Source organism: Melopsittacus undulatus, chromosome 6, assembly GCF_012275295.1.
Source record: "Melopsittacus undulatus isolate bMelUnd1 chromosome 6, bMelUnd1.mat.Z, whole genome shotgun sequence".
NCBI classification, from domain to species: Eukaryota; Metazoa; Chordata; class Aves; order Psittaciformes; family Psittaculidae; genus Melopsittacus; species Melopsittacus undulatus.
The window spans coordinates 19005564-19031115 of record NC_047532.1 but is presented as its reverse complement, the minus strand read 5'-3'; the positions used below and the strand labels follow the sequence as shown (position 1 = coordinate 19031115).

Here is a 25552-nt window from a genome sequence, read left to right as displayed (position 1 = left end):
CTTTCCAATCCAAAACGTTTGTGTAGCAGCTGAACTTAAACCAGACACTAAAATAGCTTAGGCCACAACTGAGTTGTTTGTAAAATCCTTTTTAATCTAATAGAAATGTTTTCATGAAGTTTTAAAAAAGATTTCAATGAAAACAGCTTTGGATTCAGACATTCCCTTGCCACGTTGTGAACAGAAACAGCAGCATTGCACTAGGAACAAGTGACACCGACCGGCCGAGCTTCACCGTTTTGTATGAAGCGGGATAAAAAAAAAGCAGCAGCAAACTGCTTGAGGAGAAGAGAATTTGAATCATTTTCTTGAAAGAAAAAAAAAACAAAAAACCAAAAGAAAAACCAACCAACCATGGGCTATCATCTCAGCATTGTTCTCCCTCTCCCATCTTAAAGGGAGAGTTTAGCTTCTGCAGTCTGAGTGCTACAGCGATGTTTGCCAAGTGGAAAAAATACTGTGGGAGAAGAAACTATTTATCCCCAGTGCTATTAAATCCCCAAAAGTTGCAGGTCCCTTTACAGGAAAGCTTCTCTTACATAAGAAAGACAATTAGAATTGGCAAACTGATGCAAAATATTTATTCCAAGTTAGTTATTTTTGATGCAGTAGTTTTTCCCCCTCATACAGACTCAATGTGATAGTCACTTTTTTAAATCTGTAAATAATGTTATCAAAATAATCTTAATCTTTGAAATCTCACAAAAAATTTATATTTTACAATCCACCCTGAATATCAAGGCTGCAAGAAGAAGAACACAAACAATTCCTATATCCAAATATTTTACAGCTGTACCCAAAAAAAAAAGAAGAAAACCACAAACGCCTGGTTAAGTGATGAAGCTCCCCGAGCCGCCAAAAAAAATAGAATAAAATAAAATATCCATGTTATTAGCATTAATTTAACATAATTAGAACTTCAATAGCCACTTTTGTCATTGACAATGATTGTTTTAGCACACTGTTGCCGCACGCCGTTGTGTAATGCGGGCGGCACTGTTAGAAGCTTGTTGTTGCAAAGATCAGTCAGCCACTTGTATCCTGCTTACAAGACTGAACTTGTGCACTGCCCCACAAGGGATTTTTGTCAAAATTTGCTAGCTGCACAAACTTCTATTAAGCATTAGGGCAAAACCAAAAGAAAAAGCTAAAGAAGCCAATTTCTCTCTTTGGGATACAATTATTTCCCTTGTGCATGAAGTATCAACAACAAAAGAAAAAAACTGAACAGACTGGAGACAAAATAAACTCTGTTTAGTTTATACAACCCCAAACACGTGTTGAACTATGAACTGAGTTTATTGGGTTGGTTTTATTTATTTTAATTTTCTTGTGCCCACTTTCAGGCATCGTCATCTGACGTTTCGCTGCTACTAGTTTCTGTGTCTGAGTCCTCAATCTTTGTCTTAAAAGTGCTTCTCCAGTGGAACAACAGGCTGGAGCCACGGCCCTGAAGAAATCCATTCTTCCCAAATCCATTTCTTCTTCGCTGCAGGAATGAAAGTAAGTTTTAAAACAAGCACAAGTGTGAGAGTGGCTGTCACTAACCATCTGTGGGCACAAATTACATGTTTAACTGTCTACACCCACACTGCATGGATAATGCAGTCATTGACTGCACTACAATCTCACTTCAACCCTTTGTCTTTTCCAGTATCTGTAAGAACTATACCACAGACAACCTGTACATAAGAAGGGAAAGGGAGAAGAACAGTCACGATTGCCAAGAGCTGTAAAACATACCTGCTCTGATTTTATTTGGAACTCTTTGAGCTCATCCTCCGTGAGGGGAAGGTAGTTCTCATCATTTTCAGGATATTCCTGCCATCCCATTTCTTTCAATAACCTGATTTGTGGAGGAAAGAAAAACTGGAATTAAAGCAAGGCAACAGTGGCAAAGGAGAGGACATTTTGTCCACAAAGCACAAGGTTTTGCAATATATCACTCCCAAATCACCAGGGAAACTTCTGATATTAGAGAACACTTCAACAATGCTTCATGTTTACCCCACATTTTTCAATGTCTTTTACAAATATTTAAACATGAGGAGTCCTGTACGAGGGGTAAATAACTGGTCTGGCAGAAAGAAAGCAAGGCAGAGATTTGAAATTATACCCAAGGATACTGAAGAAGGACATGAGGCAATCAAACCAGCATCACAGCTCAGAATGTCCTAAAACTTACTATCTGCTTGCACCAGATGCTCACACGCTGCTTGTTTACTGAAGGGAGATACAAGCTTAGATAGTAAGTAAATACTTTCTTCACTCTCCTCCACTTTTACAGCATTTAAAGCAGCCCAGGAATATTCCATGCACAAACAGAAGGAAGTGGTGTGTGTGTGAGGGTGTATTTTCAGTCTTCAGACTATTATGTTCAGGACACCTGCTTGTACACCAACCAGAATCACACCAGGTTCATGTTGACTCCCAGTGTGGGCAGGTAAATATCTAGGTAGCATTAACACACAGGGATGGAGCACTGGAGAAGCACTGGAATTTAATTACAGACCATGGTGAAGTCTTGGCTCACCTGTCGTCAGTGTCTTCTTCTAATTTCAGTGAGGCTCCACCCAGTCCAGCACTACTCATGAAGCCCACACACTGGCTTAGTGTGCACAAAGCTACTGCTGCTTCTCAGTTTACTTTGAAATAGTCTACTTCTCCTCACACAGTCCAAGGATTCACCCTCCTTTACTCAAGACACTTTATTTTGCCATTTACTCACCTGTGTTCTGCTTCCAATGAATGAGAGAGGTTTTCCCCCTCCTCCGGCAAAGGGAGAGAAAGGCCATTCTGATGGCAGTTCTCTTCCCAGTTTTCCTTTGGTTCTGGTGTGCTGTTGCTCTCCATCTAAAGAAAAAAAAAAAGCATCAAAGAGTGCTTGCACAGACCATGCCAATAGCATATTTCCAAGTCCAAGCTTCTGGCTTTGGAAGTAAAGTCAAGCCTTTCACTTTGAGTCAGTGTTTTTCACAGAGCCTGCGCTGACAGTGGTTTAAAGCAATTTCTACCTGGCTGTGATGACACAGTATGAATGATGTTTGGTAGATTGCACTTCTGTGTGAAGGGAGTAAGTGCTGGCATTACAAAGCCATCATCAGTGGCTTCAGGAACCTTGAATGCTAATTACAGTATTAAAATATGGTATTGTTTCACTCCTTAGAAAACCCTTGCTAAAATCTAGACTACCTTCACCATGTGGAACCTACCTTTTCATCTCATTACTTATCCATTTGTATTTTATCAAGTTAAGATCTCCCTTCATGGCAGTACTGTGTACTACTGCTGCTGGTATGTATGCCAGACCACTGGAAGTCATTCCTTTCTTCCTCCAGAGGCTGAATTACATACACAGCTGTTCTTTTTTCTCCACTACCCAACTCCTTAAACACGTAATGATCACATATACAGTAAGGACAGAGATCTTACATCATCCAGCTTGTCACATTCTCTGTTCTCAGTTATCTCCCCATTTCTATCATCTTTCAGTGCCTTCAGGAACTCGCTCTTCTTATCAGTGGTACGGCGCATCAGCTTTGTCAGGCGTGAAGAGCAGATCTCGATGGGAGGGGTGGTGCTGGAAGGACTCTAGACAAGGAAGGTAGAATAGAGAGACCTTCAGTTTGTATTTCTGCAAAGATGGAGCCCTCTTCAGTACACAGTTCTCCCCACTTATCAGTATCAACTCCTAACTTTTTCTCCTAGGAGTCAATTCACATGGCCATGAATAGGTTTGTTTCTTGCCAATGTAACTCTAAAGCAATGCCAGAGCCTGCAACAATATGAAGGCAAACTTCATGCAGGACTCTCACCCTACAAAAATTAAGATTAGGCTCAGTTAAAATTTGCATCTTAAGACATCCTGACAGACTCTACCCTGAAATCAAGCTATGGGGTTGTAATCTCCGTCCAGGGAGTGGTCACATCCTTAACTAACCATTAAGTGATGTGAAATAGGTAGCCACAGCCTCAGCATCCTCCCCTGGACAGCATGCTGCTGATTCCTTGCTGTGTACACTCAAAGCCCAGATGGTTCAGTGTGGAGCCAGACACAGACAACCCTGAAGCCTGTGGGGACTCTGCTCAGCTCAATTCACAAATCCAAGGTAACCTCCCATGCTCTTCCACTGTGTTTAAGCTTTCTTAATGATTCTGAAGCTGTGAACCAGGCATAAGGCATGACAGTTTGTGCATTACCAGTACCCCAGCCATGAGACTACAACAGAAACACTGATGAACTCTCAATTTAGTCTGTTCCATCATTTCCACTGTACACACAAAAGAAATCTAAAAGCAGGCTATGTGAAAATTCTTGATTTCTTAACTTCCTGCTCATGTGGATTTCATGTCTGGTTACTCTAAAAAAAGGAATTTATTCATTAATATGGATACCTGACACCAGCCACTTGCATGCAAAACTATTCTTTTCCTTCACTTACCTGCTTTTTTTCCTCAATATTAAACCAGAGTAACATTTCCTAAAGTCTGCAGCATTTTTCTCTTACCCATTTGGGTTTTTTTTAAAGCTAGGGTGGGAAGGTTGCAAATACAGGCTGTTCAAAATGAACCTCCTTTGTAAAGTACTTTGTTATCAGGCTCATAGTGCTTTGAGCAAAGATGAAGGGAACTAAAACATTTAGCAAAACAAAACCAAGGCAGCAACTGCTGCTTGAATTTGCCATGCCTGTTGCACATAAAACATGTGTGGAGTAGTGCCTTTCAGGGAAGTGTGTGCTGAAAGGAATGCCTTACAGTAAATATTTCTCCAATGGCTTTTGCAGATTTTGCCTAATTCAACACAGTAAAGAACATAGCATTAATCATAACAGATGTAATAAGTGACTGTGAATATCAGGATAAAAAGCCAGCATAGTACTGAAATTAAGCTCTTAACAGAGCAACTAATATGACTTCAGAGATGGAAGGTAACAATAAACAAATGAGACTAAAACTTAGATGTTTTCTGGTAATTTGGAATACTCCAGCTCTTTGCTAATGGCTGTTTTAATGTTTCATAAACTGCTGAGGTACTAAAACTTTATTTCTACACATTTGTGGGAAACAGCTGAAAGTTCAGAAACACAGATTCCTGAAAGGGAATTTAATTTCACCTCAATTCTGGTTTTATGCAGAACTTTCAGAAGAAAGGGTTTTACATAACATTCTCTTTTAGAATTAAAGGGGTACAAGTAGGCATTTTTGGCATCTTTTCTAAAGGTAAGTTTAACCCTTTGACAGACACATCAAGGCAGCATCAGTTTTCATTTTATTGAGAGCACTGCATCATCTCAGGTTGTTCAGATGTCAGTCTATGTAACAGGGATGGCTACTCCTATGGAAAAGTCACTATGAATCACTTTAAAACTTCAGACTGTGTCTTAATCTGGTTATTTTAGACTGCTTTGTGGGGACACAGTGTCAGTGCTCACTGGCACCCTTTCACTTTCCAACATACTGTGGCCTCTTATGAATAGAGGTGCTATTTGCAACACTTCTGCAGGAGGGTCATTATCCCCATTTCAGAAATAAAAAGGCAGAGATTACTTGCGGCAGGCCTGTGGAGCTAGGATTACAGTAGTATTTGCTGGCCATGCTCCTGTGTTTTCATACTGCAAGGCTCCAGCAGGTTCAAAGGAAAAAAAAAGTGTTCAGTTTTAGTTGGGAGGAATTTTTAAGTCCTTTTATTTAATTGATTGACACTGGTAATACAAGAAGCATTCAAGGCAGTACTGCTTGTTCTGGGAAATCCCAGCTGCCTACTCTGGTTGTCAGATGAGTATCTGGCATCTTTGCTGACTAAAGGTTCACACAAGACCTTGGAGGGGGGAGGAGATGACTTGCGTTACTGACATATAGTATGATACGGATATGCTGTATGGTGTAAAGTGAATGCCCTTCTCAGTATCTGCCTATTGAACTTTACATATTTATCCTGCAAAGGTGTGCATACTGTGCTGTGCATTACACAAAAAGGCAGGCTGTCAGTAGCACAAAGGACTCAGTCTAAGGACAGACAAAAGCAAGGAAAGGAACGGAGGGTAAGATCTATTTGTCAGTGACAGGCCTATGCTTGTTAACTATTGCTTTTTAATGACTGCTTTTACACTCAGCAGTGGCTAAAGCAGAAAAGTACATGCTGTTGTGAAGTAAAGCCTGCAAAGCAGAGAATCATAAAGATGACAAGGCTGTATTTTGGAAGCAAGATCTGTAAAGGAACAAGACAAGTGCACAACTAGAAGAAAGCCCCAACCCACTGTTACACTTGAATTAATATGTCATCTATCACAGTCTTGGGGTTTGTTTGTGTTCGTTTTACATATGCTCACAAAAATTTTGAGGAGCAGAGGAGAAAAGTTACTCAGTGCTACTCTTCTATTAAGCTTTGTGGACTTCCAAGGTCCAAACCAGCATTTCCTATACAAGCTATGAAGCAAAGCATAGGAATGCTGGCCAAAATATGTTATGTCATCATTACTGCTGAAATGTTACCAGAGTTATATACCAAGGCTCTCTGTACTTCAGACCAAAACCAGATGGAGTCAGTTTCCACCTCAGCACGTTACCTCCTTCCAACACCAAAATTAAAACCAGACACTGTAGCTGAAGACACATATACACATGTTAAACCCCCCCAACCTCCTCAGAGATCATTGCTTGTGCTGTTGTGCTCCTAGAGAAAGGACATGAGGCAGATTGTTCTCCTTCCCCTTTTCCCATACTGAAGAACCACATGGAATCAGTTCATTTATCTATTTACATCAGTTCTTAGTATCTGTAACACCAAGTCTATACATGTCTAGTTATGCAACACTATTTAAAGTATTAGTACATTTTTTCATATTTGAGGAAAATTCTAATACATTCAAACACCAATGGCTTTATACTCAGGTAAACCACATTTTTATTTCTTTTAGTGTATCAGATGTGGCAGAACATGCTAAGAACGTACAAGCGAGTCATTCTTCATGGGTGCAAAGGTAGGTACCATAGGATCTTATGTTTCAGCTACAGTAGGCAAGAGTTCCCACCCTATTCCCAACCCAGCCCCTTACCTCTTTGGGAGAGGTGAGGACTGAGCCACTCGCCAGTACCGCTGGTTTGGTTACAGACACTGGACTGGTAAAGGCAGAGTCACGGCTGGAGGAAAGCGAGCCTGGTTTATGTTCACTTCTGTTGGCTTTCCATGGACTTGGCTATATTGAAGAGAACACAAGATACTGGTTAGTAAAGGTTAAGGCACAAAAAGGGGCTGCTTGTAAGTAGTAAAACAAATAAACATTGTCTGTTATGTGGATATTTCTTTCCCCTATACAAGAACAGTCTCATCAAATTTATCTTGACAGCAATTATTTGTTGCTCTGTCTTCTTGTTTCCCCCAAATCACACACAGTTCTGCTTCATGGGAACCACCCTCCAGTAAAACACCATTAGATCTCAGAAAATCCAGCATTGCTCTTTATTAACTGGAACCACCACCAAGTAAAGCAATGTAATCTTACAGCTACCCAGATGGGCAGTAAGAATGCCAATTAAATTAACATTTCATATGGAAGCACTGTATGCCACAAAGAAAGGTTTTGCATCACTTGACGGGACCTTCCCCTGTGCGAGGAAGCAGCATTATCAAGGAATATTTCTGTCCAGACTGAGAATGCACATTATTAATTTCCTAAGGCTCTGAAAGTGTCCATCATTGCAGTGATTTAGCAACAAGGAAAAAAGTAATAAAAAAAGAAGGAAAAGCTGCTGGTTCATTAAAGTGCATGAGCACTTGCTGTTTTACTCTGCATACTCTGCAGTACCCCTTCAAACACACTAGCAATTTGGCTGAAAAACAAAGACTTTGAAAAACAAAGATAAGGTTTTGTTATTTGGAATGTTATCCTTGAGCCTCTCTTATCAACAAGGACAAACACTGTGAACTGCTAAGTCTTTTATATAGAGGATCCTAACAAGAAACTTGTTATCAAGTAGCACAGAAATACACCTGTCAGAGCATTAAAACATACTGGTTCTTTTGACCCATCAGACTTTTGAAGCCAGCTTAAAATCACCAGCAAAATAACTCTTGCACAAGTGGGATCCAGTAAATCTAACACTGAAAAAACATTCTGCAAGCAACGAGAGCAGAAGCCATTATTTCAGTACGTTCTCGCTCTCCACTGGGTTATTTTATTCATTTTTGAATAAACAAATCAGTAGGGGAGGCCATGAGCATTACTCTTCCACTCCAACTTAAAAACAAGAGCAGTTCACATTATTGAATGGATTATTAGGCATTCACAACACACATTCCAAACATTCCCTTCAAACCTAGAAAATATCCTGATCTGTGCAATATTGGCTGGTACTAAAATTACTGTGACAAAGAAGTTCCTCTCCACAGGTCTGATGGCTGTACCGTTGGGCTGGCCAGCTCTTTGTTGCTGATTGTTGTTCTCCCAGCTTCCACAAAGGGGCACTTCAGACAAATTCAAAGACAGACCCTTACTGCTTCCTTCGGGGGGCCACTAGATTCAAGCACAACTAGAGGTGAGTATCAAAAGGACTCATTTGCATATTATGACCCTCATGGATTTCTTGACTGTGAGCCATCACAATCAGCCCAGAAGGAATGCACTTGTTCCACTGACACCAGTTCTCTTCCTTTCAACACTACTTGGTACAATGTAACACAAAAACATTTCTCACTCAGTTTGCCTGTGACAGCTTTCCAGTCCCACTGACTTTGTCAAAATGATGTTTTGAGCTTTCTGCTACTTAATGCACTGCAATTCCTGTACAACTTTCTAGAAGTCTCTAGACTAATGCATCCTACCATAGCTGCTTTATGTCCGTACCTTTTAAAAAAGGCACTGTGCACACAGGTTTTCTTGCTAAGGTTATGCTGATACCCCTTTATTAAGCTTTGCTACACAGTTACCATTCATTAACAGAAGTACTACTGATGACATCAGCAATCAATTCTTCCCTATTGCAATCTCCACCACTGAGGAGCAGTATACTGGCCAACAATCACAGCACCATGTCAATGCATACACACTTAATAAGTACATACTTACAGCTTGCTTAACGTGACTGATCTCTTGGGCTATACCTCCCTCCACTAGCCAAATGGCATTTCATATATTATCAATATTGCAATACTTAGGTATGAATCTGGGCCTACCAACTGGTTCAGTACAGCAAATACTTAATTAAAAGGAACTTAGGCAGCTACCACCACATATTGCCACAATTTCTGATTTAAATATAGATTCACAATCTGGAATGCAAATGAGAGCTATGTAACATGTAAAACAAGCTAACAAAAAGAAGCCCTACTATTATTTTTGATTTAAGGTGAACTTCCATCCCAGCCACAAGGCTGCCTCAGAACAACAGGCCATATTTACCTAATTATCTATACAAATTAAAGGGTTTGTACTAATTCTGAGCACTGATTAATGTATTTTTTGTTTAATCTGAAGAAGCAAAACTTCCAAGTCTAACTTTAGAATGCAGTTAGGAAAACCTTCAGTAACAGCAACAAGACATGCACATAGGTTTCACAAGCACATTTCAACCTTTCAATCCCTACAGCTGATACAGCACTAACTTTCAGACCTCACAAGTTACCTTTGCCCTCAACAGCAAATAAGGGAGAAAAGCTGTTGGCATTCCTGTTCACTAAAATTCTGTTTACTTTGAAACAATCACAGAAACAATCTAACAGCCTGCAAAGAAACTTTATTTTTGGCTTTTTGTTTCAAAGACCATTCAAAACATCCAGACTAAAGCCAGGTAAGACTATATACACACATATATCAAACAAGCTGTACAAGCAAAAAGAAAAGCCACAGGAGACTCCCTATCCATCACAAGCTGCATCTTGTTTAACTCTTCTAAACAAGTATATTACGGACTGAAAACTATGCATAGTGAAAAACTCTTTTATTAATACCCTGTTAAATGAGGTCAGTTTACCCCATCTCATGGAGAAAGAGATCATTTGTCAGATTAAGGGTTTCCACAAGATTATCTGATAATCATTTTATCCATTAGGATTTTTCCTGTAGCTGGTAGAATTTAGCCTGAATTAAGAAAAACTTAGCAACGGGAAAGAAGCTCTAAAATCTGCTTTCTTACAAAAAACTTGTTAATCTTTCCTATTTTGCTTTTGCCTTAAGACTAATCTACTCTGATCACAGGCAAGATTTTGCTGGAATGCTGCAGCCAGCATTAGTAACTAATAAATTATATTTTAGAACTCTAAGTATTTTGATACATTTTTAAAGACCTACCAAACCAGTAATTTTCTTTAGCTTCTTAAATACGTTCACTATCAATACTACAAAGTTTCTAAGGCATCTACACATGGAGGTTCTCTGGAATAAAGGGCAAGATAAAGCCTAGAACTATGAAACAGAAGAAAGTACTTGAGGTTTTTTTCCCAACACTCCTGTATTTCTTTCAGTAAAAGAACTGTAGCACAAATCCCATTACTTTTCCAGGTTGTCTTTAAGGCTCAACTAAACTAGAGCTAAATTGCAGGATGTTACAATCTAATCTGATCTTCACCTCAATTGTGTTTTAAACACATCAAAGTGCTGTAACCCAAATAAAGATTTTTTCAAGGTAGTTATGTGAACAATCCAAGCACATCTTAGCACACATTCCACTTCTCCAGCATTGCTTGTTTTGTCTGCTTTAGATGGGGATTTGTCTAATACATGAGACATTTAAACAGACATTTTTATAGTCAGAAGAGACGTTAATTCTCTGTATGGACAAGACCAACTGGCATTTTAACAGGGAACAACAATTTCAGTAGTAAACACACCTCTGCTTTGAAAGCCCCTACCCAGAAACTACTGGATTCCAGCTCCTGCTGTTTGTTAGGGGACTGATTCCCTTGCCAAGGACAGAGTTCTCCCTTGATCTGCAGTTCACTAACTTCGTTGGAAACCCCTGTACCTTGGAAGGAGGAGCTGCAGGTTTAGGAACCAGATTTTTGTAGACACTTGGGACAATGGTGGTGGCTTTGTTGCCATTTGCCAGGTGAGAAACAGGTGATGTAAATGCAGCTGAGAAGGCGGCGGCAGGATCCTCTTTTGAAACCTTTTTGATGACCAGCATCTTGGTAGGTTGCTTGGCACTAGGGGGGTTTTCTGTAAGAACAGAACAAGAAAGATTCTGAAATACAGACGTCCAGTTTCATAACAGCTTCAGTACATTGTTCTGGTTTCTCCCCTCTCAATCGTGGATTCTACGTGTCTGATTCTGGGACTGCTATTAGCTGTTCTTTTGTTTCAGCTTTGAGCAGAGATACTGGATAAAGATGTCAAAATCCAATCTTTTTCATTTAACCCCAACAGCTCCCTTGATGCTGAAGGGAAAAAACTAAGTGACTTCAGCTAACAGCCTTCCACCATACTACAGGAATCAGAGCAGATATTTGCATCTTTTGGACAACCAGGGATCTGCTTTGTTAATTCATTAACATTAGCAAATATACACTGCATAAGTTATACCTCAAAAGTCACAGTGCTTTCAAAAAACAGGTAAAAGCCACATAAATGCTGATTGTCATTATTTTTTCAGCAGAACAATAACTATCAAATACAATCCAGTACTACAGCAAGAAGTGGTTTTGATTTTTTTGGTATTTGTACTATTTACTGTACCTAACCCAACTGATGTAGCTACATTCTAACTAGATATTAACAAAGCTGAATTTCATTGCCAGAACTGGTACCCTGTTTCCTCTATTTTTCATATATTTGCATACCAAAAATCAAAAGCAAGCCTGTTCTGAGTTAAAAAAAAAAAACAACAAGTAAATCCAAACCACAGAATTAGGACAGTTTTCCTCTATTTCAAATACAAAGATCACAAGTCAGGAACTGATGCCTAGTTCACTCAAATCTACCCTGCCCTTCAAGTGAGGTCTTGAAATGATAAACTTGTAGTAAGCCAGGAAGCAAAGGCAGAACAGTGACCTTACTGCCACCAGTAGTTTTCTATGACAAGACAAGCACAGTTTCAAGTAGGCAAAAAAGCCAAGAGATTAGTGGATTGTGGAAGGAAAACAACAAAGTTTCACTTAAGTCTTTAAAATAGTTTGGAGTGAAAAAAAATACCATGTAAACCATTGGTAACACCCTTCTGCTTCAGCAGAATATTCTGTACAGCAATGTAAATACCTTTACCTACCCCATACTCCAGAAGGTGTCCCTAAAGGTTTGCTCTGGTTGTTTTGTCTTCCAGCTTCTGGATTCAAAGATGGCTGTAGAAAGACAATGCAAATAAGTGTATCATTATATTGCACATAACAAAATAATTCATCATTAACATAACATTATGCTTCTAGGAAACCAGAGTACAGGTGAATTTCTCCGAACAGCACCTGAATTAGAAGAGAGTGCTTTGTCACAAGACATCTGAAAATCAAGTTTGTATTCTCTTTGGCTTCTGCTGTATTTTCAACAGAACTATCACTGGCTTCAGGATAAGCCCTTTAGTCTCTTCCTATACAATTGAGTAGATTCCACCAACCAATTAACACATGAAAGATTTAAATATTTAATCAGCAGTTCGAGTTATAAAACAGACTCCACATCATCAGTATTTAAAGATTCTAGTCTAATTTCCCAAATATTTTAATATAATTACAATTATTAACCAAATAAAAAACTCCCCACAACACACCACCACCCAAAAGCAATACTAGACTCCTAATGTAAAGGAATAATGAATATATATACAGTTACTGACAAAAAAGCTACATGTAAATTTATGTTAAGCTTCAAGGTCCACTTGTCAGGACAGTATCACATGCACACTCGGTGCTCTCTGCAGATTTACCTTTAATTCATTATCAGAATTCAGCTTAGTAGAACAGCTAAGGACATGTCCAAGCTCAAAGCAAAGTACAGAAAATCTCAACATTCAATGACAAGCTTTCCTGATTAGCTACTCCTCTTACCCCATCCCAAATAACTTCAGTTCAATAAAGCCATCCTTTTCCTCTTTTTAATGAATTCTTCATATGTTAGTTACTATGGCAACAGCATAAGTCTTTAATAATGAGCTTCTGAAATAGTAGGCATTCCTGTTTATAAGAGTTTGGAAAAAATATGACACCATAGCATAAATTCCTGCTTCAGACCTTGGAAATTCCTCTGTTTCAGTGCCTCATTTTTTAGTTATAGGTCAGTTTTATACCAGGGGTGTTCACACCACAGGAGAACTCAGGACTAACAAACTGTTTTGCAAGCCTCTCAGGAAAAGTCATCAGCCACACAGGCCTAAGAGCCACATACTTAGTCACAGTATACATTAGTTTCACCACCTATGGCAAAGATAATACATGAGCTCTTTAGCAATGCTTGCTACTAGACAGTGTGTGGTATTCTCATCTAGAAAAAAAAATGGGGGAGGTAACTACAGAAGAAATGGCCCCGCAGCTGGGGAAAGGTACTTGTCATGCACTGAAGAAGAGAATGAAGAAGGATGTGGAAGAAAGATCAAGACCAAGATAGACTACGACAGTGCACAGTTGCAATCATTACAGTAACTTTATATTTCATCAGGCTTTTGACAGTCTAAAGAGGCGGCTTATAGAAATTCTTGAGAAATCAGATTAACCGAAATCCACATACAAGTTTTATCACTGCTCTCCAGGTGTTAACCGCTCCGTCATGCACACTACCACTCCCAGCAGAAGCAGCTGAACAAGAACATGCAATCACTCCCCAGACACCTCAGTGACAAAAACCAGCAGCTTAAATCAAACTGGCTCCTGGGGCAATTTAAGTTTTAAAATCTAAGACTCTAGATTTTGGCCTGAAGTAGCTACAGGCATTCATATATTTCATTCCAACTCCTAACTTCCCGATAGAAGTAGTGTCATCAAGCTGCCATGACAATTTCAGCTGTAAACAGCTTTCCAGAGATAAATGCTGAACAGGAGAGCAAAAAGCTCAACATGGTGATACAACTATGTTTTTGGTGCACACTATCACCAAAAACGCCCATTACTGGAGGCAGCAGTGGCTTTAGCACTGGAGATGAAGTCAGAAGACCTGCATTAGATGAAGGGACTCAGTTACCAGAACCTTACAGATGATACTGATATTATTACAAGACTAGAGATAGCAAGAAATAAGATGCAAAAAGCAAAATGGATGGTCTGATAACAATAAAATACTCTTCAGGGAGAGGGGAAAGCATTTAATTGGAAAGAGAAAGCACAAAAGGTGTGTATGCCTTAAAGAAACAGCATTAAGGAACACAGATGGTAAGGATGAAAACCGTGAGTCCAATTTGGTAAAGTTTGGAAAACTAAAGATATTCTGTCCAGTAAAATAGCCAAGATGCAAGAGCTTATCACACTGATAATACCATGTGAACCAGAATGCTGGATAAGAAGAACATGAATTGGAGATACTGATGGAAGAAATATCTTGAGAAATCCGAATCCACAAATTGACACAGAAAACTATCTCTGATCACAAAATACTATTCCAGAAGACTCAAGACAGACGGTTGCAAAGGTCTGAGCATGTCATGAACAAGCTTGGAAAGGTTATCACAAACACTAACATGGACCACGATGCAGGAGACGGGAACAACATGCAGACTGAAAACAAGCTGAAGAGAGGTACTTAGGAGGAAGAAAAAAAAAGGCTTCATAAGCAGAGCCATGAAGCCAATACAACTGCTCTTCCTGGGCAGACTCAGGTATCACCTTATGGGTTTTGTTGACAATCTGGCTTGTGTGTTACAATGCAGTCTTCAGTTCACAATAATCATACAATTAAAAATATATGTGCCAAACCCTATAATCCAAAAGGATGTCAAGTCCTGAGGACTCTGGGTGCCAATGAGCACTGGAATAATTTTGTTAAATCTGTTGTGATCTCAAACATGGAACGGAATGCAACTCTAGATCCTTGCCACCTATCAATGCTAATAAATGAGAAATCAAAAGCCACTTCTCACAGCTGCTACTTCTAGCGTGAAGCTACAACTTACAAAGTCTTCTTCCTCAAACTGCAACTGCTCTTTATCTTCCTTCTTCTCTTCCCTGGATTCAACAGGCAGCTTTTCTTGAAAGGCGGAACTTTTCCGAGAATGGAAGTTGCCATTCCAGTGGCGATGAACTCCAGTTCCTCCTCCACCACGCTGGTTCACACCATCATGGCCCCGTGAAGGACCATGCCAGCCAGGCTGACTGCCAGAAAGCCCAACATGAGCTCCTTTAGAAACACCAGAATCTACAGAATCATGGCGGAGAAGGGACGGCTGATGCCAGCAGTCTAAACAAAAGAAGAAAAGCATGCAATTAAAAAAGTCAACACAGCGTGCAGAATACTGGAGATATCAGGCTGCTGTTCTTGTTGTGAATTCAGTGTTCACTAAGGACCTATTATGCCAAACTTATTAAGCTATTGTGTGATTTTATCAGCAAACAAACCAAGCTACACAATGCACATACAGCTATCATAAAAAACCCTTCAGGCCTGAGCACATGGCACGGGAGAAGAGAACAGCACAAATTTCTCATGTGATATTTTGAAAACATACAGTTTGGTAAAAACTTTGGTTATATTATGCACAATTCTTCATTCTGTAGAACATTCCAAAGTGTCTGCTCTCAGGCTGCATTCTGAGTCTTCTCACTCACCTCCTGCTGTTCGGAGGGGCCCATTATTGAAAAATCCATCAGAGGAGTTGTGTCTCCTACGGCTCACGCCAAAGCGGCCCTCTCCCCGTGGAAGATGCTCTCCATGTTTCTCAAAGGTGGCTGCAGGGGACTGCAGGAAGTAAAAGGTGGTTTAGTGAAGCATTCATTAGGGCATTCCAGGAGCCTGTTAGTCCAACGGGGACATTCTGTTACTTGAAAAACAATTAAACCCAAACCCCCACATTCCTGTACTAATTTTCACGTACTAATTTTCAAACTAAAAGTTTGTTTTAAATGGACCAAAATGACCCCTACATTACTTGTGTGTTCTCATATTTAAGCATGAAGGTGAAGGCCATACTCTTTCTTCTTCATCAGTGTTGCTGATCATGATGTGTTCTGCTATTAAAATGTTTGTTTTCTCTGCCATGCACATGCAACACAAACTGTTAAAGTCTCAATGAGACTTTGTGGGTCAGCCTAAGGCACCTCTGGAATCAGTCTTAGAAAGGTGACTGGCAAACTGCCCTCATTTTAAAGTTGCAAAAAACTAATGAGTATTTTTGAGTTTGCACCTAGAGCCCTAGGGCTCATCAGCAATGCAGTACTCAGCAAGTGTCAGATTATCTTCATAAATCAAACACAAATTATATGCTGAGGTGTAAGTAAGTGGCAGCTCAAGTCTTGACTCCACAACAGATTAAGAACCATTTCTGTAATGATTTTCTATTTGGGATCCCACTTAAGTCTCGACACAAAGACGTGAACTACGTCCATGTCTGAACACAAAGATTGTTTCTCCTCTGAAATAAGATACATTTTTTGAAATAGAGACAACCAAAATTATGTCCATGTTAGTTTCCAAAAGCCTTCTTTATAAACACAAAAGAAGTTAAACACTCTAATTTCAACAAAACTCTGGGGCAATTTTTAAATTGCTATTATTGTCATAGCTGTAAAAGGAGGTGATCTCAATTAATGTTACCTTGGTTGACTGTGGTGTTGAGAAGTTAAGCCAGGCAGGAACAAAGTCATGCTGCGCCATTTAGGTCCAGTGTCTCCCTTCAATAAAATGAGGCATCAAACCTCATGGCCAGGATCTGTAAATGAAAAGAACATTCTCTAACTGTCGTCTTTTCCAAACTGAAATACTAATACCATTTATTTCCCAATGCTTGGCCTACATGAATAGGAGGGGAAAAGTGCTGTATCTTCACATTACACTTCAGTACTTTTTTCCCTGCTGACTTTGTTCCTCTGACCAAAACAGGTAAGAACTTAAACATTCCCAGTTATTTCCTGTTTACAATTAGCACACCCATAACATTCATGATAGGATGGGTGTGAAGGTGGGAAGGAAGTAGATCAAATAGCACATGAAACCCATACAATGCACAAATGTGTAAAATCAAGACATGACAGAACATGGGGCTGGAATTCACTGCTCACTGTCTCAGTCTACAAGGGATTAATCATTGCATGTTTTACTCCAGATACTCTAAATCAAATAATACCAAACCAGTGATGCTAGATGCTGAGAACAGATCAGAGACCTGATAGACAACCATATGCCAGCTCCTGCACCTCCAAATTAAAGTCATATCCAAGATCCCTTAACTGTCATGCACAGGGAATATCCCATGGTGAAGCTGCTATCATGGCTAAGAATCCAAATGGTTAGGAAAACAAGCTGTTTGAAGGACCTTAATGGAAGTTCAACTGAAGAGCAGCTGAGGCATCTCACTGAGCAATCTGAAACTAAACTGCTCTTTCCGACGTGTCATAGCAATTTCCACTGCTCAAAATGATGACAATTCCATTATTGCTCTGTATAACTGAATTCAGTCCATGGAAGCTTCACCAGATTACCATTTTGCTTCTCTTTCAACTTTAATTTACCTATGACCAAGCCAACACTACATAACCAAAGAAGTACATATGGTCACTTACCCTGAGTTTGGCCTCTGCAGTCCAATGTCCTCAGTTTCTGTGCTTTACTGACCTGTGGGTTCCTTCCCTCCCCAGTATGCTCTAAGGCCAGCCTTGAGGCAATAGTGCGTCTCGAAGCAGAGCACGAGAGGCCGCACTTCGTGCCAATTGTGCCCTTCACCCCCTCAACTGCTCATTTTAACTTCTCTTTGCTCTCTCACTAGAAAAAAAAAAAAAAAAAGGAAAAAAAAAAAGAAAAGATACCCCAGAAGGTAATTTATATTGAAAAAAAAAAGGAGCCACGACCACGTTCACCTCATTAAATTTCCTCTGGTCGTGGTAATGCAGAAGTCAGGCTTTACATTACAAAAAGGTTTGTCAAGTGTGCATGACAGTATTCAGAGCAACATCATGGTTAATACTGAACAGATACACCCAAGTCTGCTGGATAATTCATGATCTGCAGCAGATCAGCCTGAACTCTCTGGAAATGTGACGATGTTGCGCAAAAACTTCTGCCCCAAATGCTGAGATCTAAACAAGAAGCATCTGTCCAAGTGCTCTTAAAATATAAACTTCATTTTTATCACATACATCTGCTAAAAAAAGGTATACTATTTTTAAAAAAAGAAAGTTAGGATATACTCTGGTCTTCACGTAAGTTGGCTAATGCTCCACAGAGCTAAGCACTATTTGATATAAAGCTCAAAAGCAGGCACAAATGTTTTCCTCGTTGTTCACCATTTACATGCTGAAACATACGTCACATCAACAAAAAAATGCCAGGTCCAAAAATAATTTCTTCTACTCTATTTCTTGTAGACTGGCTGCTGCTTTTAAAGGGACACAATTATTCCACAAGGGCTTCTTGTTCTACAGTGGAGAGTTCACTTCTGGGTTATAGTCCTCTTCCATCAAAGAGGTGAGACAGGAACTGTAGTCACTATAAAAAACAAACAAACCGCCATCAATATAAGCACCATAAATATGACAAAGTATGACTAGAGAGAAAAACAGAAGGAGAAATTCAGCAACTATAGTGCAAGTGCCCAAAGCTACTTGAGCTTTGATCAAAACCTGAAATAATCTAATTAAAAAAAAAAAAAGTCCCTGAAAATGGCATTTTTGCTTTTAAATGATCACTTCCCAGACTTGGTTTATAAAAAGGGTAATACAGATAAGCTGAATCCAAATAAAGGGAAGAGTGGAGGAACTGCATGCAGCTGATGAAAAGAATTTTACACTCTGTAGCAATATAAAAACCTGCTGCTAAAATACTAATAATACTCTAGGCCACAGGTAGGCTTGGCCATTCCACATGCCTTAACTCCTCTACGTGCCCACAGCATTCCTCACCTGCTCCAATACAGCCAGACTCCCCTCCCAAGAGGCTCCTGACAGTGATACATCCAGTATGCCTTTAACTCCTCCACAGAAAATACTAGCACCAGAAGAAAAAGATAGTTTTTCTGCTATAGCCTGTTTTTCCTTGAACCATCTTACCTAACCAGAAGCAATCTCCTGAAAACATCAGATTTACTCCTGAAACACCAGAAAAGTTACATGTTTTGATGCCATCAGCAGTTTCTCAGGATCCCTTTAGGCATGCCTTATTATGCCTTTATATCTGACTTATCAGAGTTTGTTTTCCTTGCTTGGGTATGTTTCCATTCTTTGATCAGTTTTGGTAATGCCATTCTTTTTTAAAGTTTTTAAGACTGTTTTGATTGAGGCTTAATATAAATACACATAAAGAACAGTAAAAGAATCACCACCTTCCTTTTCATCCTCTGGGTCATTCCCTTTAATCAACCCCATAATTTTCACATGTTCATTTTCTTTTTGAAACTAGATGTTATTGTGTAGTGGATTTTAGAAGGAGCGAAGCATTTCTGCACACAAGCTGTGAGCCATGACAACATTTCTAGATATAGAGCAAGAACAAATCACCCTACAACCCCTACAAACTACCTGCCAAGATGAGGCAAAACCAGAGTGGATGTGGCCATACACAATACTGACCTGGGAACTTTCTTAGCATCCCATACTACAAGCTAGTAAGCATCACACACTGCAAACAACAAAAGCACTAATTTATCAAGGCCTGGTTTTATATTAAAGGGTAATTTTTCACTGTGATTAGGGACATACTGGAACATCCAGCCTACGAGGAAAGGCTGGGAGAACTGTGTTTGTTCAGCCTTGAGAAAAGGCAGCTTAAGAGAGACCTTATCACTCACTACATGGATACAAAGATGATAGAGACTCTTTTTACAAGGAGTTACATGGAAAAGATGAGGGGTAATTGTTCAAGTTACTCCCAGAGAGATCCTGGTTGGACACAAAAGGAAAATATTTCACAATGAGAACTATCAGCCATGTGGAATAATCTCCCTAGAGGAGTGGTTGACCCCTCCCCCCCCCCCAGTGTTGGATACTTCTAAGATTCAGCTTGACAGGTTATTGGGCCATCTTTTCTAGACTGTGCTTTTGACAGGAAAGGTTGGATCAGATGGTACTTGAGGTCCCCTATCAATCTGTTATTCTATGATTTTGTGATCTGCTGCAGACAGAACAGTCTTCCCATCACACTGAACTTAGCACAGGCACAGAACTCCTTCAGATACGGCATTCTTAGACTGCTACCGAATGTTTGAGCAGTAAGTAAAGATGAAACTGGTAAAAAGTCAATGCAGTTGACCATATTTAAACAAGATTCATTACCTTCTGAATAAATATGCTTTTCAGAACAAACTGTATAGCAATTAAGCCACGTCAAACTATTGTCAGAATTCATATGATTTAAGAAGTAGATTTAATGAACTGTAAGAACAATTCACAGTGATGTGAAAAATGGACCTAAACAGAGCCAAGCACACACAGAACTGTTCTCTGGATTTAAGGGTATCTAAATAAATGAATGTCAGAGAATTACTGTTCTGAAGTAGGAACTCGGTCTGAGTACAATGCACAAATAAATCCATCACAAAAATGTAATACTCAGGTTCCAGTTCACAAAAAGGTTCCCAATATCTTTGGAAAGGGTCTGCAAAACATGCGATGCTCCAAGATATCACCTTGTATTTCAGCACAATCAAAACCCAGATGAAACTCTTTGCAAAACTCCAACTATCAATTTAGAAAAGATATCACAGAAGATTCAGGTCTCCTAACTTGCTATTTTGACATCACTGCTAGCATCAGTGACCAGGATAGCTCCTCAGGAAGTAGTGGCTAACATGCACGTAAACAGTGCGGTTTCTAGACATGACATTTTGGACTAATGTCCAAGTCTTGCAAGTATCATGCTTGCACAGTTAGCATAAATTAGGCACTGCTGATCAGAAAACTTTACACTTGTTAAAGGAACGACCTCCGCATCAACTCACACCTTATAAGCACATATTTTGGTACTTCTATAACCTCTATTCTGAAATAATCTCATCAGTGGGTGTCACAGCTGCTGAGAGGCTCTGCACTGAGGCTGCAGTAAATTAAAGCAAGATACCTAAATTAATACCCACACACTTATCCGCAGGTAGTGTACCTAGGCACACTTCAGCTAGTAGACTCAAAGTAGACTTATGTCTTGAGCCCTTTCAAAGCTGTGTTTCCTGGCATAAGCACGGTACTGAAGGCTATATGCCAATACACTAGATGCCAACACAGCCTGTAGCTGTCTCCATATTTCAGTAGGCATATATATTGCTCCTCAGCCTTCCTGTGCACATACTATCACAAAAAGAACAAGGTATGTGACATTAAAATGCAATTTTTTTTCTGTTATGTGAAACACTGACATTATACTACTACTGAAACACTTCAGAACCCAGGCTTAGCCCACATGCTCAACTTTACAGCCTCCTCACAAACACACTCTGAATCCTGTCCAACATGACACCTTCAACCTACCTAAGACCACTTTTATAACCTACCATATTCCTGACAACAGTAATATCACAAAATCATAATGGGCAAGAGACAAAGTCTCTCAATTATCTTCTCTGACAGCAACCTACAGGAAGTTCTTAAGAAAAACAGAAACTTCATGAACAGAAGTGAATACCACTGGGGCTCCCAGGATACTTTCTTAGACTTTTAAGCCAGAGCCTGTATGACTGTTTATTAGCAGTCAGTGCTTCTACATAAACCTGCTAAATTGTTTTGTATTTAGACAAATGCAGGGGGTTGGAGCTAGATGATCTTAAGGTCCCTTCCAACCCTAACTATTCTATGATTCATACATTTTTGCATCCCAAATGAGAGGGGCACAGTTTACTTGTGTTTTGTGTAAAGGTCAGTCTGAGGTTATAAAAATGTCAGCCTCAATTCAATCAAATGTTTTCTTGTACCCAACAACATTCTAGTAATTTTGTTTTTACAATACTCATGATTGTACACATGATATATGTACTCATTGAGCCATCCCTCTTCCAGGCTAAGTCAGACTATTTTGTGGAAGCTTTCTGAACCATCCTTATGAGTCTTTACAGTATGTTTTAGATATAACATCAACAAATCTGCATAAGGTGTTTAAGATCTGGGAGAATGACCAATTTATACAGTGGTAAAACTGTGCAATTTTTAACCTTGTTTCTTAATATTTAACATAGTTTCTTGTTTGTTTTGTTATTACTACACAGAACCGAAATGGCCTTTGCCAGCTACTCAATAATGAATAGAGCAAAGAGATTCCTCAGAATACAGATGGGTGTCTGCTTTTCTCTGGTCACACACATAAACACATGTGTGCAAATATACTCATGCATTCCCTGAAGGTAAAGTTCTCAATTCTTCTCATGTTGCATTTACAGTTCAGTCAAACTGGTCTCTGCTTCGTTATGGAAAACAGCAAGGACAAAGATCATCTCCAGTAGCCACTCCCGATTCCAGGACAAAAAGGCAAATGAAAGTGCCTGTCAATGCAAATTTAATTTATTTTCTCTCTCCATTTAAATGGATTCAAGTTTGAATTATTTCTGGAAATACAATTCAGAAAAGAGAAAATAATAATAGTATCACTAAATGAGATGCTCTATAGAGGCATCCTTTCAGATACCTCCTTTCAGAACAATGAAATCTGCATTAATGAGCTTTGGTGAAGAAAAAAAGGCTGTCTGTCACTACCCCCAAAACATTCTTTCACTGATCAAAATTAAGAAGCCTTTAGAGAGTAATATAAGCACGTAAAAAGTTACAACTCTGTATTAGCACTTGGGTTCCACTTGTTAACAGTTCTAATTAACCTTTAAAGAGAATAATTTCAATTATCAAGTTTTCCATGTTGCATTAAAAATGTTTTAACTGTTATTTCAGAGTAACCTCTTTTTTGTAAGTTTTTGTTGTTACAAAAGTACTTTTTTTCCCCTTGGCAAGTGCTTAAGTTTCACATCTAAATATCCCTCACCGTGCCATTCAACATGCAAGAAGTGATACTTATCACAGAGACAAACAAGTTAAAATTGGCAGGTAATCTATTACCAGATTTCATTGTGTATTCATCTAAACAAACATTAGAAACTGACATGAGAATGGAAGGAACATACAATCATATTCAATTTAAAGAAGAGACACAGACCACAGTAAGGAAACATGTAGTCCAAGAAAAAAATCCCCATTCTCCCATACACCATTCATAAAGAGTTCTGGCTGTGTTGCAGCTGAACATAGTAGCTCAGTTGTATTAATCTTTCTGTTAACTTTCATTTCTACTCTAAACCACGAGTTTCTAAAGTATGAACTCTTGAGTTGAGGCATCCAGATGTGCCTGGCACTAGGAACCAAGGAGGTATTCAATATATATGTATTGAATACTTATACTGTAGTATAGGTATATGCTGAGCAAAATGTGACCAGAGATAAGCTAATCAAAAGCCACTTGGCTATGAAATGACTCACTGAAAACATATAGATGTCTCAAAAGTCCTAGGAAAGCACAGAGATGAGCCTTATAAGCAGTACATTTTTCCTACTATCTCCTCTTCCATCTTCTGCCTTGGTCTACAAACCGGAAAAGACCAATAGGAAGCAAAATCCGCCCTGAGTTACAAGATCACCTGCCACACTGCTGTTTCAGCACACCAGCTCTCAGGGAATACCTGGAACCAGGGCTTCTAACCTTTGCTCACATTACATACTGCAGTGCACATTTCTGAACCAGTCAGGTTTTACTGCATGCTTTTTCTGCTTCACCGTACCCTGCAAGCCTCCTCAGGTCCCTTCAATCCTGCTGTCTAGCTAGAATCCTATTAATTACAGCTGCTAGTTCCATGTCTCCTCCCCTGCAACAGCAAATCACAAAGATGCGGAAGCTCTAGCAGAAAACCATCAAAAAAGTAAACTTGTTGTACCCTTCATTATACATCGATCAATCCAGGTAACAGCAGCTATAAAAGGTCACAAGGACAACATCTGTCTATCCCTGCCACAATTTCAGTTCAGTTCATTGCATTTCTATGTATTACTCCGAATAGAACATGTTAACTTAAAAAATATTTGTTTATCTAGCTGGCCAAGTCAATTGGGATTTCAATAATATTCCTAAAGATCACATGTCAGCTGGGTTGCAAAAGCATTCAGAAAAATTAGTGAACAATTTAATGGATGCATAAGGCAGAACAGAATTTACTTCCCTCATCACTTTTCTTTCTGTACAGCTCTTCTAAAGTTATTTAATCAAGCAGATATGCCTAAACATACACAACAGACCTTTTCACTTAGCTACTCTTCAGAGTAGATAGAGTAGCCATTTAATAGGTGTATGCTAGTTTATGGTAAAGAATTAAGACCATATATATTTACTAAAAGATGATCTTTTTCTCGCAACTTTGGATTCATCCAACACATTCACAGAAACAGGGAGTCACAGCCCAGAACACAACCTAGGAAGAATTAAAAGCACACTACTGATTTCCTTAGGGATAGCAAAAAGCCACACATGAAATCTCATTATGCTGTTTTCCGAAAAAGCAGAATGCTGCTTGGCCTTGTTATTTTTAGAAACGTTTTATTGAATAAGATAATCATATTTGGGTGCACAGCCTTGTTAAAACAATGTAATTATAAACCCTGCTTTAACCTTGAATGCATTATTAGGCCTTGCTATAAAAGACACAGGGACACCTTTACTAGCTTAACAGCTGTCATAACCGGCAAGCTACATCATCTCAAGTTGAGATCATTTATTTGCAGTTCACCTACAGAAAGTATCTCACAAAACAAACTTACTTTTATTTTGCTTTCAGCTTCCATTAGTACAGTTGTCTAGACACACCTTCAGCCTGTCTACATTGAAATACGGCTGCCTTTTGAGAGGACAAATGTAGCTGTTCCAGAACGGCACGTACAACTGGTAGCATTCACACACCTGAGGTATTGTGCCCCAGAATAACGACCACATAGATCTGCCATCATTATTTGTTTCTTTGCATTACATCACACAGGCAGACCCCCAGAAGGGTTGCTTGAATAAAAAGGACACTTTTACCAATTAAAAATACTGCAGAAAATATTGTTTAAACTGTATGTGCAGCTAAAAATGCAAAGCATCACTCACATCAGATTTTCTAACGTTCTGGAAACATGAACCCATTAAAACACTAAATGATGGATTAAAATGTTAATCATGTACCAAACCAAAATCTCCCCAGATACAGATATTAAAAGTTCTTGTAAAGCCAGCTATTACTGACAGATTAACACCTTGTTTTTCAAGTTTAAAGCAAACAAATCTGTCTTGCAGAATCATCAAAACTGTTTTGTGTTCTAGAAACAACACTGCAAATCTATATATTCCAAGATGAAAATGTGCCAGCAGCTTGTCCATACAAAAGTTTTTCCAGGCTGGGGGTGGGGAAATTCATATTAACTGTTATGTATCTGACCACTTTTGCAAACCAGATGACTAACTTGAATAAACTGAAAATAAGTTAAGAAAGGACCATATACATA

At 39.1% G+C, this 25552-nt stretch overlaps 1 protein-coding gene across 2 annotated transcripts in view; it reads right to left on the bottom strand.

The window, feature by feature from the left end:
• Window positions 1–558: 558 nt before the first annotated feature.
• GPBP1L1 (GC-rich promoter binding protein 1 like 1) overlaps window positions 559–25552 on the bottom strand; it is a 33725-nt gene continuing 8731 nt past the window's right edge. For both annotated transcript variants that reach the window (XM_005151092.2, XM_031050938.2), the window contains exons 2-12: window positions 17624–18545; window positions 16659–16773; window positions 15674–15803; window positions 15022–15305; window positions 12199–12271; window positions 10960–11153; window positions 7056–7196; window positions 3433–3591; window positions 2729–2853; window positions 1744–1846; window positions 559–1489 (exon numbers count right to left, since the gene is read on the bottom strand). In XM_005151092.2, the coding sequence (XP_005151149.2) occupies window positions 1343–1489; window positions 1744–1846; window positions 2729–2853; window positions 3433–3591; window positions 7056–7196; window positions 10960–11153; window positions 12199–12271; window positions 15022–15305; window positions 15674–15803; window positions 16659–16718 (1416 nt within the window). In that variant the 5' untranslated portion in view covers window positions 16719–16773; window positions 17624–18545 and the 3' untranslated portion in view covers window positions 559–1342. The remainder of the gene's footprint in view (window positions 1490–1743; window positions 1847–2728; window positions 2854–3432; window positions 3592–7055; window positions 7197–10959; window positions 11154–12198; window positions 12272–15021; window positions 15306–15673; window positions 15804–16658; window positions 16774–17623; window positions 18546–25552) is intronic.